This window comes from Mustela nivalis (assembly GCF_964662115.1).
Source record: "Mustela nivalis genome assembly, chromosome: 2".
NCBI classification, from domain to species: Eukaryota; Metazoa; Chordata; class Mammalia; order Carnivora; family Mustelidae; genus Mustela; species Mustela nivalis.
In genome coordinates this window covers 36,702,973-36,722,162 of record NC_139021.1, presented here as the reverse complement: position 1 = coordinate 36,722,162, position 19,190 = coordinate 36,702,973, and the positions used below count along the sequence as shown (strand labels likewise).

Genomic DNA, 19,190 nt, shown 5'->3' with positions numbered 1-19,190 from the left:
TTTTTACAGTGCTAAACAGTTCTGCACCTTGTTCATATTATTGGGATGTAAGAATATGAATGCTGACATCATTCAGATTCTACACATACTATTATTGAGAAGTGGATTTAGTCCACACAGTACTTTTACTTTGACTTGAATTTGATTTCTCTCCCTTTCTCTGTATTGGACTTTGCATTGAAATGTAGTTTTCTTAGGTTTATCAGAAGTGGGAATGATTTTGCTGCCAGAAATGAATGGTGGTACTTAATAATATGAATACCATTATCATAAAATCAGAAAATTCTAACCATTAGAAGGAACTTCTTTAGAGCTCTTCTTGTGTGATGTTTATCTTGATGCAAGGATTCTTTCTCTAGTGTATTGGATATATCCATTCTTTGATATTTGCTTTTGGTTATTAGGAGTTCTTTATTATCTTTATTATCACAGCAGCTATTGTATATCCTATGAAGGATATGCTAGCCTCATAAAATGAGCCAGGGAGTGTTTTTTCCTTTCTTTCTTTCTTTTTTTTTTTTTAAGATCTTTATTTATTTATTTGGCAGATCAGAAGTAGTCAGAGAGGCAGGCAGAGAGAGAGAGAGGAGGAAGCAGGCTCCCTGCTGAGCAGAGAGCCTGATGCGGGGCTCAATCCCAGGATCCTGAGACCATGACCTGAGCCAAAGGCAGAGGCTTTAACCCACTGAGCCACCCAGGCACCCCCCTTCTTTTGTTTTAAGTCTGGAATAATTTTTGTAAGATTCAAATAGTTTGTCCCTTAAGTTTTTCTTCTTTTTTTAGAGCCGGTGGGGTGGAGGTGGGGGCAAAGGGAGAGAGAGAGAGAGAATCTTAAAAGGTAAGGTAGGTAGAGGAAAAACTAGGATGCAGTACTATCATGGAAGACAGATGATTCAATCATTTTAAATATGGCAGAAGTGCTCAGTAAGACAAGGACTAAAAGATTTGTAAGGGATTTGACAATTTTAGGTGATTAATTCTCTTATCACAGTATTTTCAGAGTGCTATTAATGCAGTTCAGATTATGGTGGTTTAAGGACTAAACAGAAAATGAAGAATTTTTTTATTCACATGTACTTGACATAAAATATTAGTTTCAGATGTATGGTAGTGATTTCATGTTTTTATACATTAAAAGAGATCACTACTCTAAGTCTAGCTACCATCTGTCTCCATACAAAGTTACTATAATATTATTGATGATGCTGTACTTATGTCTACATGACTGTTTTAGCACTGGAAGTTTGGACCTCTAATCCCCTACACATATTTCACCCCTCTTCCTACTCTTCTCCTTTTGGTAATCACTAGTTTGTTTTCTGTGTTGAGTCTTCTGTTTTGTGTCTTCATTATTTTCTTTTTCAGATAACATATATAAGTGAAATCATATGACATTTGTCTTTCTTGGTGTGACTTACTTCACTTAGTATAATGCCCTCTAGGTCCAACCACAGTGTTGCAAATGACACAATATCCTTTTTAATGGCTGAGTAATATTCCATTGTATGTGTATACCACATTTTCTTTATCCATTTATCTATCAGAAAAGACTTAGGTTGCTTATATACTTGGCTATTATAAATAATGCTGTGAATAACAAAGAGGTACATAGATCTCTTAGAATTAGCATTTTTATTTCCTTCAGATAAATATAGAAGCAGAATTGTTGCATTCTGAAGATTTTGGAAATTTGTGTTACTGTTTTCATTTTTTTCTTAAATTATTTTTTGCCGTCCTCTTTGATTTCTTCATTGACTCATTGGTTATCTAGTAGTATGTTGTATAGTCACCATGCGTTTATGCTTTATCCATATTTTTTCTTGTAATTGATTTCTAGTTTCATACCTTTGTGGTTGGAAAAGATACTTGATGTGATTTCAGTCTTCCTGAATTTATTGCAACTTGCTTTGTAGCCTAACATGTGATCTGTCCTGGAGAATGTTTCATGTGCACTTGAAAAGGAGTGGTGCTTCTACTTTAGGATAGAATGTTTTGTATATACCTTTTTAGTCCTTCTGATCCTTAAGGTCAATATTGCCTTGATGATTTTCTGTCTGGTTTATTTCTTCATTGATATAAGTAGAGTATTAAAGTCTCCTACTATTATTATACAGCTATTTCTGTCTTTACTTCTGTTAGTATTTGCTTTGAGTATTTAGGTGTTTCTATATTGGGTGCATAAATGTTGATAAATGTTACATCCTTTTGTTGGATTGACTCTATCATCATTATATAGTGCTCTCCTTTGTTTTAAAATCTATTTTGTCTGACATAAGTATTGCTAACTCAGCTTTCTTTTCATTACCATTTGCATGGAATATCCTTTTCCATCCTCTCACTTTTAGTCTGTGTGTGTCTTTAGATTTGAAGTGAGTCTCTTGTAGGCAACTTATATATGGGTTTTGTTTTTTTTATTCATTCAGCCATTCTGTATCTTTTTTGATTGGAAAGTTCATTTACCTTTAAAGTAACTGTTCATAGGTTCCTGGCTGTTTTTGTATCTCCTCTCCATTCCTTTTCTTCCTCTTTTTCTCTCTTGTGCTTTGTTTGTTTTCTATAGTGGTTTTTTTTTTTTTAAGATTTTATTTATTTATTTGACAGAGAGAGGTCACAAGTAGGCAGAGAGGCAGGCAGAGAGAGGGAGAAGAAGGCTGCCTGCTGAGCAGAGAGCCCCATGTGGGCCTCAATCCTAGAACCCTGAGATCATGACCTGAGCCGAAGGCAGAGGCTTAACCCACTGAGCCACCCAGGTGCCCTTTCTTTAGTGTTATATTTAGATTTACTTCTTTTTTTCTTTTGTGCATTTACTATAAGTTTTCCTTTGTAAACCATGAGGTTTACATAACCTTTTTATGTATATAACAGTCTTTTTAAAGTTGATAGTAACTTAATTTTGAACATGTTCCAAAGCTTTATATTTGTACTTTCCCTCACCTTATGTTTCATATTTTTAATGATACATTTTACATCTTTTTATTTTGTGTATCCCTGAACTTGATTATTATATTTTTACTTAATTATGCTACTTTTTTCTTTTGCTCTTCCTACTTGCTTTGTAAGTGGTATGTCCACTACTTTAATCATTTGTTTACCCCCTTGAAGCAAGATTTTTACTTTTGTGTGTTTTCTTCTTATTAAATAGTACATTTTATTTTTAGTTTTGAGTAGTCTTTTTAACATTTCTTATAAGGCTGTTTAAGTAGTGATGAACTCCTTTAGCGCTTGCTTTTCTGGAAAATTCATAATCTCTCTGAATGATAACATCTGGATAGAGAATTCTTGGTTGGCCATTTTTTCCTTTTAGTGCTTTGAATATGTCATGCCACTCTTTTATGGCCTGTAAAGTTTCTGCCAGAATATCAGCTAATTGCCTTATGGGGTTTTACCTAAATGCAGTATATTTCTTTTCTCTTGCTACTTTTAAGATTTCCTGTTTCTCTTTTTATCATTTTATTTTATTATTTATTTTAAGAAGATTTGTTTTTTGAGAGAGAGAATGAGCAGGGAGAGAAAGAGAGTATTTCCAGTCGAATATTCCAGTTGAATATTTCCTGCCGAGAGCAGAGCCAGATGTGGGGTTCCATCATGTGACCCATAGATTGTGACCTGAGCTGAAATCAAGCATCCAATGCCCAACTGACTGAGCCACACAGGTGCCCCTACCTTTTACCATTTTAATTAGAATACGTCTTGGGGTGTTTGTCTTTGAGCTTATTTGGGCCTCTCTGATATTCCTGGACCTGGATATCTGTTTCCTTCTACCAGATTACAGAGTTTTTAAGCCATTATTTCTTCAAATAATTTTCTTGACTTTTCTCTCCTCCTTCTGGGACCTGGGTAATGAGAATGTTACTTCTTTTGATGTTGTCCCAGAGGTCCCTTAAGATATTCTCACTTCTTTTAGTTCTTTTTCTTTTAAACTTTATTTTTATGCTTTATCTTGTGTTTTCTGTTACTTTTTTTTTCCAGCTCACTGATGATGCTTATGTTTCATCCATTCTGCTGTTGAATACCTCTAGTGTACTTATAAGTTCAGTTTTAATATCTCTTTTGTGTTTTCTTATTTTCTATCTCTGTGGAGATGCTACTGTTGTGTTCCTCCATTGCTTAGATAGGTGAGCATCTTTATGACCGTTAATTTGAACACCATCTGGTAGATTGTGTTTCTCCATTTCATTAAGATCTTATTCTGCAGATTTTCCTTATTTTTTGGTTTGGAATATATTCCTCTGTCTACTCATTTTGCTTGTTTATCTCTATGTATTAGGTTAAATGGCTACTTCTCTCAGTCTTGTGTAGGAGCTGTTTTGTGCGGCCCAGAAGCACTATCTCCTGTGGCTGCCAGAGCTAGACACGCTGTGGGTATCCCTTCTGTGGACTGTTCATCCACTAGCTTTCATAGGGCTGCCACTGTTATGTGTGAAAGGTAGGGCTCTGGGTGCTCGTCTGGCCTTTTCTTTGTATCTTGGCTACTGCATGGGGAAAATGGGCTTCCAGCTTCTTGCCTATCCTGGCTTGCTCTCTTGGTGGATTGGGCATGGCCTGGGGCATTTATCTGGCTTTTTTACACCTTGCGTGCCACATGGGAGTGGACAGGGCAGGAGGCTTACCTGATCTGTTCATGGTAAGTGTAGGCAGACCATCCCCACCTACCCCAAAGTACATTCTAAATAAAATGGTAAAAGGTAGGGGTGCCTGTGTGGCTCAGTCTCTTAGTCTTTTCATACTTAATTTTAGCTCAGGTCACAATCTCAGGGTCAAGAGATTGAGCCCCGTATCTGGTTCCAGCAGACTAAATGGGGTCCACCTAAAATGGTACCTTTTGGCTTATTCACCAACAAGGTAGGATGAGATTGCAAAAATGACTATTGACAACAACCTTTCTATTCACTGTTAAAATCCTTCCAGATTCCTTTTTAAAATCTCTTAAATTTATTTATCTATTATTTATTTATTTCCTTGCAGATTTCTGTCTCTCTGGTAGCCACTTTAACATTAGTAAATGGGTCTTCCTCTCTTATGGTCTAAATGTTTTTTATTTCTTGCTTTTGTGATGGATCACAGGGCAAATATGTTTGGGGGGGCAAGTGCTTTGAGAACAGAGCTTTATTTCCTAACATACTATGATTCACCTGGTCTTGATCATTGTTGATACTAAAAACTATACATTTTAGACCTTGTCTTTAGTGTGCCTGCCCTTAAGGTCAGGATTACTGATGTGGGGCACAGTCCCTTAACTTTTCCAGGGAGTGTTCTATTTGTAGGACCTCTTCCACTTGTGCTTCATCTGGGGTGGTTTTCGGGCAAGGCCATGTCTGCCTCTTCCACTCTTCTACATGTCTCTCTTTGACTTTTGTGTGAATGTGCTGCTCATCTAGGCCTCAGGTCCTTTTTAGGGAAAAACAATGCCATATGTGGTTTTAAGTTATTGTGTCTACAGAAGGAGGTGAGTTCAGGGTCTTCTTATTTCGCCATCTTGAACTCTCTCATGAAAAATTGGTAGGAAAAGTATACAGTAGGTTTGTTGTTGTCATTTTGTTTTGGTTGGGTTTGGTTTTTTGCTTTGTTTTTTAAGGTATTTGAAAAAGACAGGAGAGAGCAGGTGGTATCTAGATGTGTATATGCCTCAATATTTTTAGGTTGCAAGGAACAGAAATCTAGTCAGGATAATTTAAACAAAAATGGAACTTAATGACTCGTTCTTTTTATATTCTATTATAGAAAGCAACTTGGAGTTTTAGTTAAAATTGGAGTTTTAGTTAAAATTTTGAGATTAATCCCACCCATTTGACTCTGGTTATGAACACCATATTTTCTATTTTAAAATTTTATTTATTTATTTATTTGACAGGCAGAGATCACAAGCAGGCAGAGAGGCAGGCAGAGAGAGAAAGAAGGAAGCAGGCTCCCTGTGGAGTAGAGAGCCCGATACGGGGCTCGATCCCAGGACTCTAGGTGCATGGAACACCATATTTTCAATTAAACCTTTTTCTCTTTTTATTTTCTTATTCTCACAAGACCTGCTTAATTATTTTTTTCTTGCTCTTTGTCTTTGGTGTTGCTTGGTTATCATTGTGAGTTCTAGATTTCTATGAAAACTGTAACTTATTGACACCAGTTATTTAAATTTATGATGGAATGAAGAACAAAGAATAGAGTTTCCTGTGTAACCAAGATTTTGTGCTTCAGACCTTTTATTTTGATGGAAATACTTGACTATATTACAGTGTTTGTATTGTTGTGGATCATAACACCCTGTTATTTAAAAAGGAAATTCAGGGGACGCCTGGGTGGCTCAGTTGGTTAAGCAGCTGCCTTCGGCTCGGGTCGTGATCCCAGCATCCTGGGATCGAGTCCCACATCGGGCTCCTTGCTTGGCAGGGAGCCAGCTTCTCTCTCTGCCTCTGCCTGCCATTCTGTCTGCCCGTGCTCGCTCTCCCCCCCCCCCGATAAATAGATAAAATCTTAAAAAAAGAAATAAAAAAATAAAAAGGAAATTCATATGCGGTATTTCTTTAGAGAAAAGTAGGGCCACTCTTCCCATTGCTAGCTACTACCCAACCCCAGCTTTAGTATCATCTTCTGTGTCCTTTGAATAAAGGACATCTCTGTCCTACTGCAGGACTTTAGCAGATACTCCATAGGTGACAACCTCCTTCTTGATCTCTTTTCTAGTCTTTCTTTGCATTTTTCAGGCTTCTGTGTACTTCACTTGCTAGGTCCTTCTGTTCTGTGCTCTTACTGCTTTTGACTCATCACTCTTAATACTCCTATCCCAATTTTAGTTATTTTTATTCAGCCCCTGATGTCCTTACTCGGGTGAAAAAGGCAAGAAGCATATCTGTCTTGTTCGTGGTGTTATTCCTATCACCTAGCACAATGAATGGCACAAAATAGGGCTCACTAATTCTAGAGTATGCTGTTCAGTACATAGTTTTTGGTTACTCTAAGGAGCAAAAAAAAAAAAAAAAAAAAAAACTTTAAAAATGAAAAGGGCAACTTCTCACTTGTCTTCAAGTTCATAAATAATTGAAAAAGAATTCTTTGTCATTATGATTTGAAAAAAAGTAAAAAAAAGGGATTACAGAATGAACAAGGGGTGAACAAGAAGGCTTCTCATAGATTTCAAGCTTACTCTGTACTGAATTTAAGGTTCAAAATGAGGAACCATTTGTTGAGCTGTCATCTGATTTCAATTGCCATGGAAAGGGAGAGATGATGTCTAATATAGTCAGATCCAATCTATATAGGGTATTTGGGTCAAAATCAACATCTTGAGTTTCATTAGCAGGCATTTGCAGTGAGGCTTGCAGATGTAATTTGCTACATCCAGCTCACACCTCTGAGCAGATGGGTCTCTACACTGTGCCTAGCAGAGGTTTATTTTTTCTTCTTTGAAAGAGTTGCCTGCAACTTTAATAAAATATTTTGACAGAAATGGAATATTGAGATCATTTATAAATTAAAACTCTGCTCTTGTTGGATTTAGTGAATTTACATAGAAACTGATGTTAAAATTGTTGAGCATCTGTGAAAAACAGAAAGGCTATTTTTCCATGTAATTTTTTTTCATCCTACTGGTTTATATTTGTTCCATTTTTGAAATTTTTAATATCTTACTTTGATAAGTATAATTTCCACTTGTTCTGAAAGATGATGCTGTACTATTATAATAGTTTTCTTTCCAGTTTTACTCAGTGTCTGTGACTTTAGTTTTTAATCCGTATGTAAATAGATACTTAGGGAAAAGAAGCAGCTCAGAAAAGAGCTTAAGATTTGTTCTTGATGTTGCTGCTGTTAAATAAATCTCTTTGAGGCCATCATATATGTATTACAAATGAAGTTAAGCTGTCAAAATGCCTAAATGTAGTTAATATAATTGTTATATACATTATTATGTTCTCAATAGCTCACATCCATCCTGCTACCTCATATGTTCAGCTGTGGGTTCTGTGACTCAAAGGTTTGAAAATGAACGTTACTTTATTTATTTCCTGTCAGTCAGTTTTGTATTTCCCAACAACTCTCCTCCCTGCTATGCACGCACACATACATGCACACACATGCACACAAACTTATTTTAAAAACAAAACCAATATGGCAGATCCAGTGTGTCATATTTTTCCTTTAAAATAAAATATATAATTTATATTACCTAGAGATCATAAAAATGTGTTTTTTAAATGATACCAAGGTAACATATTCTCATTAAAGGAATTTTTTAAAAATGGGGATATAAGTGGCATGTAGCGTTGGTTAATTTAGGGTATAGAACATGTTGATTTGCTGCTACCTTTATATATTGCAGTATGATTACCATCGGGGTATCAGCTAACACTTCTCTAGGTCACATAATTATCATTTCTCTTTTATGGTGAAAACTTTTAATACCTAAAACAGCTTTGAAGTATATAATACAATATTATTGACCATAATTGGGGAGTCATGCATTAGGCCTCCAGAACTTCTTCATTTTCTTGTTGTAAGTTTGTAACCTTTAATAGAATATCCCCAATTTCCCCCCCCCCCCCAGGCCCTAATAACCACCATTCTACTCTATGTTTCTGTGAATTCACCTTCTTTAGACTGCATATGCACGTGATATTGAGTATTTGTCTTCCTCTCTCCGTCTTAGCTCACTTAGCATAATGTCCTCATTAATGGAAATTTTTTAAAGTAAGAATATATATGGGGCGCCTGGGTGGCTCAGTCGTTAAGTGTCTGCCTTTGGCTCAGGTCATGATCCCAGAGGCCTGGGATGGAGCCCTCCATCGGGCTCCCTGCTTGGCAGGAAGCCTGCTTCTCCTTCTCCTACTCCCCCTGCTTGTATTCCCTCTCTCGCTGTGTATCTGTCAAATAAATAAATAAAACCTTAAAAAAATAAATAAAGTAAGTAAGAATATACAGATGAAAAGAAAAATTACTTTGATGATAATTACTATTAACAGTTTAATTTGTATTTCTTCCCAGTGTTTATTCTTTCTGTTTTGTGTGATAAATATATACAGACATATACACATAAAATTTTCATTATGTAAACTGATTGTATTCATAATGTACAATTAGGATAATTCCTGACAAAATTTTCAGCACTGTTTTTTTTTTCCTTTTACTATATTATCATGCATATTTCACATGGGCTTACCATAAAGAATCTGCCTTAACTTTTTCTTTTTTTTTTTTTTAAAGATTTTATTTATTTATTGGACAGAGAGAGAGATCACAAGTAGGCAGAGAGGCAGCCAGAGAGAGAGGAGGAAGCGGGCTCCCCGCTGAGCAGAGAGCCCGATGTGGGGCTCGATCCCAGCATCCCAGCACCCTGGGACCACGACCAGAGCCGAAGGCAGAGGCTTAACCCACTGAGCCACCCAGGCGTCCCTGCCTTAACTTTTTCTTAGTGTTTAGTGAATGTGGACTTGCTCCTTTCTGTAAATTGTATTTTCTTGGGTTGCAAGGAAGAAAGAAAGTCCAGTTATCTTAGGAAATGGGGGTTCAGTGATCTCTGATGGCTAACAAGAGAATATCAGAAGCGATCTTTAGTGGCCCAAGTATGGCAGACAGAGAGTGGGATGAGGACGTACCGGTCGTCCTGCTTACCCACTGACACGTTGGGCTGGGCTTTTTTCTTCTCTACTACTGTCCTTAACATCTTTAAACACCTTTTTTGAAGTATAATTTATATTCATGACATTTACTCATTATATGAGAACAGTTCAATGATTTTTAGTAAATTTATAAAGTTAGGCAACCATCACCACAACATAGTTTTAGAACATTTCTATCACCTCAGAGTTCCTTTATGTCCATTTTGCAATTTATTTCTGTTCCACATGCTCCAGCCCTAAGCACCACTGATCTCTCTCTTTATAAATTTGCCTTTTCTGGACATTTAATATAATGGAATCATACAACATGTGGTCTTTTTCATCTTTCTTAGTACCTTATATACTTATGTATCAGTGTATTCAGGGTACATTGGGTTTTTTCGTTTAGGATAATATTTTTTAAAGTTCATGATGTAGCATGTGTCAGTAGTTTGTATTGCTGAGTAACATTTATTCTATAATCATACCACACTTTGTTTATTAATTCGGCAGTTGATATTAAATTGCATTGTTACCAGTTTTTGACTGTTATGATTAATGCTACTGTGAACATTTGGGTACGTGGTATATGGACAGATGCTATAATCCATATGGATAGAGTCTTTGGAGTGGGATTACTGGATTTTATGGTGAGTTTTTTTAGGATAATGGCCAAATACTTCAGAAGCAATTGTACCATTTTTACATTCCACTATTAACATGTTAGGTTTTACTTTCAATATATCTTTGCCAGCACTTGGTATTTTTGCCATTCTAAGAGAGTATATGGTACTTTACTGGGGAGTCACTTTGCATTTCTGTAATGACTAATGATACTGACTGTTTTTTTCATGTACTTAATGTATTTGCTTAGGGAAATGTATATTTAAATTATCTTATTTTTAAGTTGTTCTAGATGTGTATTTTTTTTCAGATATATTATTTGCTAATATTTTCTGTAGATTGGGGCTTTTATTTGCATTTTCCTTTTTTAAAGTTTTTATTTAAATTCCAGTTAGTTAACATACAGTGTGCTCTTAGTTTCAGGTTCAGCAGTTCCATGCAGTGCCCAGTGTTCTTACAGCAAGTGTACTCCCTAACCCCATCACCTCTTTCACCCATCCACCCGACCCACCTCCCCTCTTAACTGTCAGTTTGTTCTCTATAGTTAAGAGTTTGTTTCTTGGTTTGCCTCTCTTTTCTCCCCTATACCACTTTGTTTTGTTTCTTAAATTCCACATATGAGTGAAGTCATATGGTATTTGTCTTTCTGATGGACTTATTTTGCTTAGCAGAGTATTCTTTAGCTCCTTTTATGTCATTGCATATGGCAAGATTTCATTTTTTATGACAGTAATATTCCATTGTATATATATACCACATCTTCTTTATCCATTCATCAGTTGGTCGATAACTTGCTCTGTTTCCATAGTTTGCATTTGCATTTTCTTAATAGTAAATTTTGAAACAGATTTTAGAATTTGATAAAATCCTCTTTTATCAATTTTATTAACTGCTTTTGGTATCTTAGTTTTAGCCTTAGAGTTTGGTATGTGGTCATTTTGATGTATTTTTTGTATATGGCGTGAAGTAAGAGTTGAGAGTCTTAAGTTCATTTATTGTATGTGGATATTTAATTTTCCTAGCATTATTTGTTCAAAACACCATCCTTATGGAATTATCTTGGCACCTTTGCTGAAAAATCAACCATAAGTCTAAGGTTTTTTGTTTATTTTCCCCTGGATTCTCAATTCTATTCCATTAATCTCTATGCTATCTTTGTCCTTGTAGCACATGATGTTGATTACTGTGGTGTGTTATATTGTCTTTAAAATTATGTGAGATAAGTCATCCAACTGTCTTTTTTCCTTAGAAATTATTTTGTCTATTTTAGGCTCTTTACATCCTTATGCAAATTTTAGCATTAGTTTATGGGTTTCTACAAAAAGCCTGCAAAAACCTTGGTAGGAATTGCATTTAATTTATAAATAAAATGTCATGATATTTGCCATCATAAGACTATTTATTTAGACCTTCAGCCTGTGGTCATAGAATGTTTCTCCTTTTATTCAGTAGTATTTTGCAAATGTCAGTGTCTTACCTGCCTTGTATATCCTTAATTACATTTTTAAAATGCATTTTATATATTTGAACTTGCTGTGAATGGAATTATGTTCTTATTGTCATATAAAAATATAATTCTGTATGTTTCCCTCATATCCTGGGATCTCACCGAACTTGTTTATTCTAGTTGCTTTTAGGGTGGATTCTCTGAAAATTTCTATATACCTTTCTAGTTCCTGTGAACTATGCCATCTGTGAATAAAGACTTTCACTTCTTTCTTTCCAATCTGGATGTCATTAATTTTTGTTTTTAGTTTAGTACACTGGCTAAATCTCCAGTACTGTGCTGCATAGAACCAATGAGCGCACATGTCCTTGCCTTGTTCTTGAATCTAGAAAGAAAGCCTTTAGACTGTCACCACTAAGTATTATGGTCGCTGTGGACTTTTCGTAGATGTCTGCATCAGGTTAAGAAAGATACATTTTTTTCTCAATTTATTGACACTTTTTACCATGCAATTATTTAGATTTTTTCAGATGCTCTTATGATCTATTGAGATACTGGCTGTGTGTGTGTGTGTGTGTGTGTGTGTGTGTGTATGTGTGTGTGTTTCACTTTATACTATTAATGTGGTATATAACTTAATTTTACATAATTAAGTGATTAAATGATTAAACTAATCTTGGATTTGGAAGATGTATCTTGCTTTCTTATGGAGTATCATTGCTTTATATGGTGCTGAGAAGTTTGCCTTTTGACTTTTTTCTTACGATTTTACTAGTTCTTGAAAGAAAGAGTATGTGAGCCAGAGGTGGGGGAGGGAGGGGGAAGAGAGAGGAAGAGAATCTTAAGTAGAGTCCACCCAGAGTCAGACAGGGAGCTCAGTCTCATGACCCCAAGATCGTGACTTGAGCTGAAACCAAGAGTCAGACACTTAACCACCTGAGCCACCATGTGCCCCATGCTTTTTTTTTTCCCTAATAATTTTTGTGTATATATTTATGACAGATTTTACTCTATAGTTTTCTGGCAGATAAGTTCTCCTTATCTGGTTTTCATAACAGGACAATTCTGGCCTTGTAGAATAACTTGGGAAATCTTTCCACCTCCTCTGTTACTGAAAGTGTGTGGAGGAATGGCATTATTTTGTTAATGTTTGATAGAATTTACTCTTGTGACTACAGGGAATGGGTGGACTGCTTTTTTTTTTTTATAGAAAGTTTTTAAATTAATAATTCAGTCACTTTTTTTGTTTTTAGGACTATTCAGATTTTCTATTCCTCTTCTAGTCAGTGTTAAATTCTAGTCAGTGTTAATAAATTGTCTAGAAAGTTATCCATTTATCTAAGTTCTCTTAATTGTTGGTGTATACAGAGCTCATAATACTGTTTTTTATCCTTCTTAGTTTTATTAGGGTTGGTAGTCATATTCCTTCCGTAGTTATTGATTTTGGTAATTTGTGGATTATCTTCTTTTTTTTGAAGTTAAAGAGTTGTCATGTTGCTGATCTAGTCTTAGGATCAACTTTAGTTTTATTGATTTTTTTCTGTTGTGTTTCATTCATTTCTGCTATAATCTTAATTTTTTTTTGCTTGCTTTCTGTTTGATTTTCTTTTTTTCTGATTTCTTAAGAGGAAAACTTAGATTTTTTTTTAACTTGGTTATTGATATAACAGTTTATTGTTTTATGATATAGACATTAAATGCCTATAAATTTTTCTTTAAGCACTCCTTATTGTTGTTCTTATTTACTTTACAGTATTTTGTAATTTTCCTTATGTTTTCTTCTCTGGCCCTTGTGTTATTTAGAAACACTGGGTTGTTTAACTTCCAGATACTTGAAAATTTCATGGATTTCTTTTTGTTGCTGTTTTCTGATTTAACTATAGTCTAGAACATAGATTTAATAATTTAATCCCTTTAAATTTATTAACCTTTGTGTTATGGTCTATCATATGGTCTATTTGAGAGACTGTTCCATATGTGCTTCAGTGGTTTCTCTGTGGTGTGTCAGTAAGGTTGAATGGGCTGATATTGCTGTATACTCATCTATAGACACAGTGACTTCCTATCTATTTATTTTATCAATTATTGAGAGTGGAGTATTGAAATATTCAGGTTTTACTGTTTAGTTGCTTATTCTTTAAATCCTGTCAGTTTTTGCTTCTTGTATTTTGAAGCTCTGTGGTTAGATGCATATGCATATGTAATTAATTGGTAACAGCTTCCTAAAGTATTGACCCCATTATCACTATTAAGTGTCTCTTTTTCTCTCTGTAATACTCACTTTTAAAAAAAGATTTTATTATTTATTTGAGAGAGAGAGAGAGTATGAGTAGGGAGAAGGGAGGAAGAGGGAGAGAGAGAGAGGATCTTAAGCAGACTCCCTACTGAGCATGGTGCCCAACCTGGGGCTGGATCCCAGGACCCTGAGATCATGACCTGAGCCAAAATCAGAGTCCGATGCTTCACCGACTGTGCCAAGCAGATACAATATATACGCCTCCTGCTTGACCCCCCATCTCTTTCTAAATAAAGAAATAAATATTTAAATTGGTCATTTGCTAATTATTGTCTCTTTCTTTTGTGTATTTTGTACCTCTGATCCTCTATTACTACCTCCTATATTTTAAATGTGTATTCTAGTGTACCATTCTTTTTTCTCCAATACTTACACAATGTACTTTTTCAATGGTGACTATATAGGGATTGTATTATTATGCATCTGAATTTATCACACTCTAACTTAGATCTATTTTAACTTAATTTTTATGAATTATAGAAAATTTGTTCTAACATATTTTATTCTCTACCTCATTCTGTTCATATAGATTACATCTCCATAAATAATTACCCAACAATAGTCTTATTTATTACTCTGTGCCTTTTAAAGAACTTAAGAGAAATGGGAAATAATACATTTATAGTCTTTCATATTAACCCACATCTTGTTCATATCCAGTTCTCTTCATTTTTTCCTGTCAGTTTGAATTAATATCTGATGGACTTACTTTAGTATTTCTCATAAGGCAATGAATCACTCTTGTTTACCTGAGATTGTTTATCTCAGATTTTATTTTAATATTTGGAATATAATTTTTCTGGATATAGTGTGTTTGCCTTGACAGTTCATTATTTACTTTCCTATATTTTTTTCATCTCTTCTGGTATTTGAATGTAATTTCTCACTCCTTTTTTTCCCCCTTAGGGTCTTTTTTTCCCCCAGTTTTTATTTAAATTCCAGTTAGTTAAGATACAGGGTAATATTAGTTTCAGGTGTAAAATTTAGTGATTCACACTTACATACGACAGCTGGTGCTCATCACAAGTTGTGACTCCTTAATCCCATCACCTATTTAACTCAATCCCGTCACCTCTGTTCTGGTAACCATTAGTATGTTTTCTATAGTTAAGAGTATGATTCTTGCTTTGCTTCTTTTTCCTCCCATGATCATTTGTTTTTTAAATTCCACTTATGAGTGAAATCATCTGGGATTTGTCTTTCTCTGACTTATCTCATTTAGCATAGTACTCTCTAGCTCTATCCATGCCATTGATCTTTTTTGATGGCTGAGTAATATTCCTCTGTGTGTGTGAGTGTGTGTGTATGTGTGTGTGTTTATCAGTCTTCTTTATCCATTCATCAGTCAGTGAACATTTGGGCTCTTTCCTTAATTTGGATATTGTTGATAATCTGCCTTCTGAACTCTATTATTTTACATAAAAATCAACTTTAAAGTGTATTGATTTTCTCCTATATATAATTTTTTTTTTTTTACTGCTTTCAAGAATTTCTCTGCTTCTTTAGCTTTCACCAATTTCTCTATATTAAATCTAGGTATTTGTGTGTTAATTTTCATCCTATTTGGGCTTGGTTGAGCTATTTGAATGTTATGTGTTAATGCTGTTTATCAATTTTAGGATTCTTCAGCTATTGTTTCCTCAAATATTTTTCTCTTCTTTTCTCTGTTCTCTCCTTCTGGGTCTTGTGTTAAATTTGTATCAGTATGTTTGATGTTGTTCTTCAGGTCTCTGAGGCTTTGTTAATTTTTTCAAAAATTTTTTCAGATTGGGTAATTTCTTTTGATATGTCCTCCATTTTTTAAAAAGATCCTTTCTTCTTTCTCTTTTCTTTTCCCTTCCCTTCCTGTCCCTTTTCTTTCTTTTCCTTTCCTTTCTATTTGTTAGCATGAGCAGGGAGATGGACAGAGAGGGAGGGAGAGGAAGATGGAAAGAATCTCAGGCAGACTCCAGAATTGAGCGTGGAGATCAATGCAGGGCTTGATCTCATGACTTAGAGATCATGATTTGAACTGAAACAGTCACTTAACCAACTGCTCTACCTAGATGCCCTGATAAGTTTCTTAAATATAAGTGAAATAATATAGCACTTTTCATTCTCTGTCTTATTTCACTTATCATAATACCCTCTATGTCCATCCATCTTTTCCAAATATATGTTCTCATTCTTTTTCCTGGCCACGTAATATTCAAGTGTGTTTCTTATCAATTAATCTGTTGATTGACACTTAGGTTGGTTTCATGTTTTGGCTCTTGTAAATAGTGCTGCAGTAAATGTAGAGGTGCATATATCCTTTTGAGTTAGTGTTTTTGTTTCCTCTGGGAAAATACCCAATAGTGAAATTATTGGATCATATAGTATTTCAATTTTTAATTTTTTGAGGAATCTCCATATTATTGTCCACTGTAGCTACACTGGTTTTGCATTCTCACCAATAGCACAGGAGTGTTCTTTTTGTCTACATCCTTTCCAATACTTGTTTCTTATGTTTTTGTTACATTTTGACAGGTAGGAGGTGACATCTTATTGTGGCTTTTGATTTGCAGTTCCCTGATGAGTGAGGTTGAGCGTTTTTATGTATCTGTTAGCCATCTAGACGTCTTCTTTGGAGAAATGTCTATACATGTCTTTTGTCCACTTTTAATTGAATTATTCATTGTGTGTGTGTCTTGTATAAGTTATTTATATATTTTGGATACAAACCCTTTATTGGATATGTCATTTGCAAATATATTTTTCCATTCCTTAGGTCTCCTTTTAGCTGTGCTGTTTCCTTTGCTGTGCACAAGCTTTTTATTTTGATGTTGTCCCTATAGTTTACTTTTGTATTTATTTCCCTTGCTTCAGGAGAAAGTTAGAAAAATGTTGCTACAGCAAATGTCAGAAAAATTACTGCCAGTGCTCTTTTCTAGGATTTTCATGGTTTCTGGTTTTATTATTTTATTTTTATTTTTATTTTTATTTTTTTCCCCACTCTGAGTAGAATTTTAATCACACATGCTTTATGTAATCTGTACGCAGGGCATAAACAACTTACAAGACAATAAATCTGAAATCAAATGTACATATTGATATTTGCTTCTGAGATATGATTTGGACACCCATCTAGAAGGAAAATGTCATTTCTCTACTCAGTACTACATTTAAGGAAGTAAATGATCTGTACATCTTCCATCACCCACTGGTTATGTACTCTTAGCTTCATCCATGACAACCTCAACACCAGGTCATCTTTGAACCAGCCCTCTGCTCTTCTACAAATACCAGGTTTTCATGCTTCCCAGGGCTCCAGTCTTCATACATGAATAATTCTTGATGTCCCCTTGTGGGTTCCTGGGTTAAAATGCTCACTGTCTATTGCTTTTCTCTCCAAAAGTTACTCACTGTTTTACCTCTTTTTAAAAAAAAAATTATTTATTTTCAGCGTAACAGAATTCATTGTTTATGTACCACACCCAGTGCTCCATGCAATACATGCCCTCCACAAAACCCACCACCTGGCTCCCCCAACCTCCCATCCCTGCCCCTTCAAAACCCTCAGATTGTTTTTCAGAGTCCATAGTCTCTCGTGGTTCATCTCCCCTTCCAATTTCCCTCAACTCCCTTCTCCATCTCTCCTTGTCCTCCATGTTATTTGTTATGCTCCACAAATAAGTGAAACCATATGATAATTGACTCTCTCTGCTTGATTTATTTCACTCAGCATAATCTCTTCCAGTCCCCTCCATGTTGCTACAAAAGTTGGGTATTCATCCTTTCTGATGGAGGCATAATACTCCATAGTGTATATGGACCACATCTTCCTTATCCATTCATCCGTTGAAGGGCATCTTGGTTCTTTCCACAGTTTGGTGACCGTGGCCATTGCTGCTATAAACATTGGGGTACAGATGGCCCTTCTTTTCACTACATCTGTATCTTTGTGGTAAATACCCAGTAGTACAATTGCAGGGTCATACAGAACTCTATTTTTTTTTTTTAAAGATTTTATTTATTTATTTGACAGAGATCACAAGCAGGCAGAGGGGCAGGCAGAGAGAGAGGAGGAAGCAGGCTCCCTGCCGAGCAGAGAGCCCGATGCTGGGCTCGATCCCAGGACCCTGAGATCATGACCTGAGCCAAAGGCAGCGGTTTAACCCACTGAGCCACCAGGCGCCCCTCTATTTTTAATTTCTTAAGGAATATCCACACTGTTTTCCAACGTGGCTGCATCAACTTGCATTCCCACCAACAGTGTAAGAGGGTTCCCCTTTCTCCACATCCTCTCCAACACACGTTGTTTCCTGTCTTGTTAATTTTGGCCATTCTAACTGGTGTAAGGTGCTATCTCAGTGAGGTTTTAATTTGAACCTCCCTGATGGCTAGTGATGATGAACATTTTTTCATGTGTCTGATAGCCATTTATATGTCTTCATTGGAGAAGTGTCTGTTCGTGTGTTCTGCCCATTTTTTGACATGATTATCTGTTTTGTGTGTGTTGAGTTTGAGAAGTTCTTTATAGATCCTGGATATCAACCTTTTGTGTGTACTGTCATTTGCAAGTATCTTCTCCCATTCTGTGGGTTGCCTCTTTGTTTTGCTGACTGTTTACTTTGCTGTGCAGAAGCTTTTGATCTTGATGAAGTCCCAAAAGTTCACTTTCACTTTTGTTTCCTTTGCCTTTGGAGGCATATCTTGAAAGAAGTTGCTGTGGCTTATATCGAAGAGGTTACTGCCTATATTCTTCTCTAAGATTCTGATGGATTTCTGTCTCATGTTGAGGTCTTTTATCCATTTCGAGTTTATCTTTGTGTACGGTGTAAGAGAATGGTCGAGTTTCATTCTTCTACATATAGCTGTCCAATTTTCCCAGCACCATTTATTGAAGAGACTGTCTTTTTTCCTATTTTTATTTTTAGGTCTTTAATCTATTTTGAATTTATTTTTTGTGTTTGGTATTAGAAAATAATCATTCAGGGGCACCTGGGTGGCTCGGTGGGTTAAGCCTCTGCCTTCGGCTCAGGTTATGATCTCAGGGTCCTGGGATGGAGCCCCACATCGGGCTCTCTGCTGAGCCCGCTTCCCCTCTCTCTACCTGCCTCTCTGCCTACTGGTAATCCCTCTTTCTCTGTGTCAAATAAATAAATATATAAATCTTAAAAAAAAAAAAAAAAGAAAAAGAAAAAAGGTAATCCTTCATTCTTTTGCTTGTAGCTGTCCAGTTTTCCCAGTACCATATATTGAAAATACTGTCTTTTCC

The 19,190-nt window shown here is 35.6% G+C and overlaps 1 protein-coding gene across 1 annotated transcript in view; it reads left to right on the top strand.

The window, feature by feature from the left end:
• Positions 1-19,190, top strand: part of VPS13B (vacuolar protein sorting 13 homolog B) — a 714,200-nt gene that overhangs the window by 368,414 nt on the left and 326,596 nt on the right. The window contains exon 24 of the mRNA XM_082719962.1: positions 4,268-4,426. Coding sequence (XP_082576088.1) covers positions 4,268-4,426 — 159 coding nt within the window. The remainder of the gene's footprint in view (positions 1-4,267; positions 4,427-19,190) is intronic.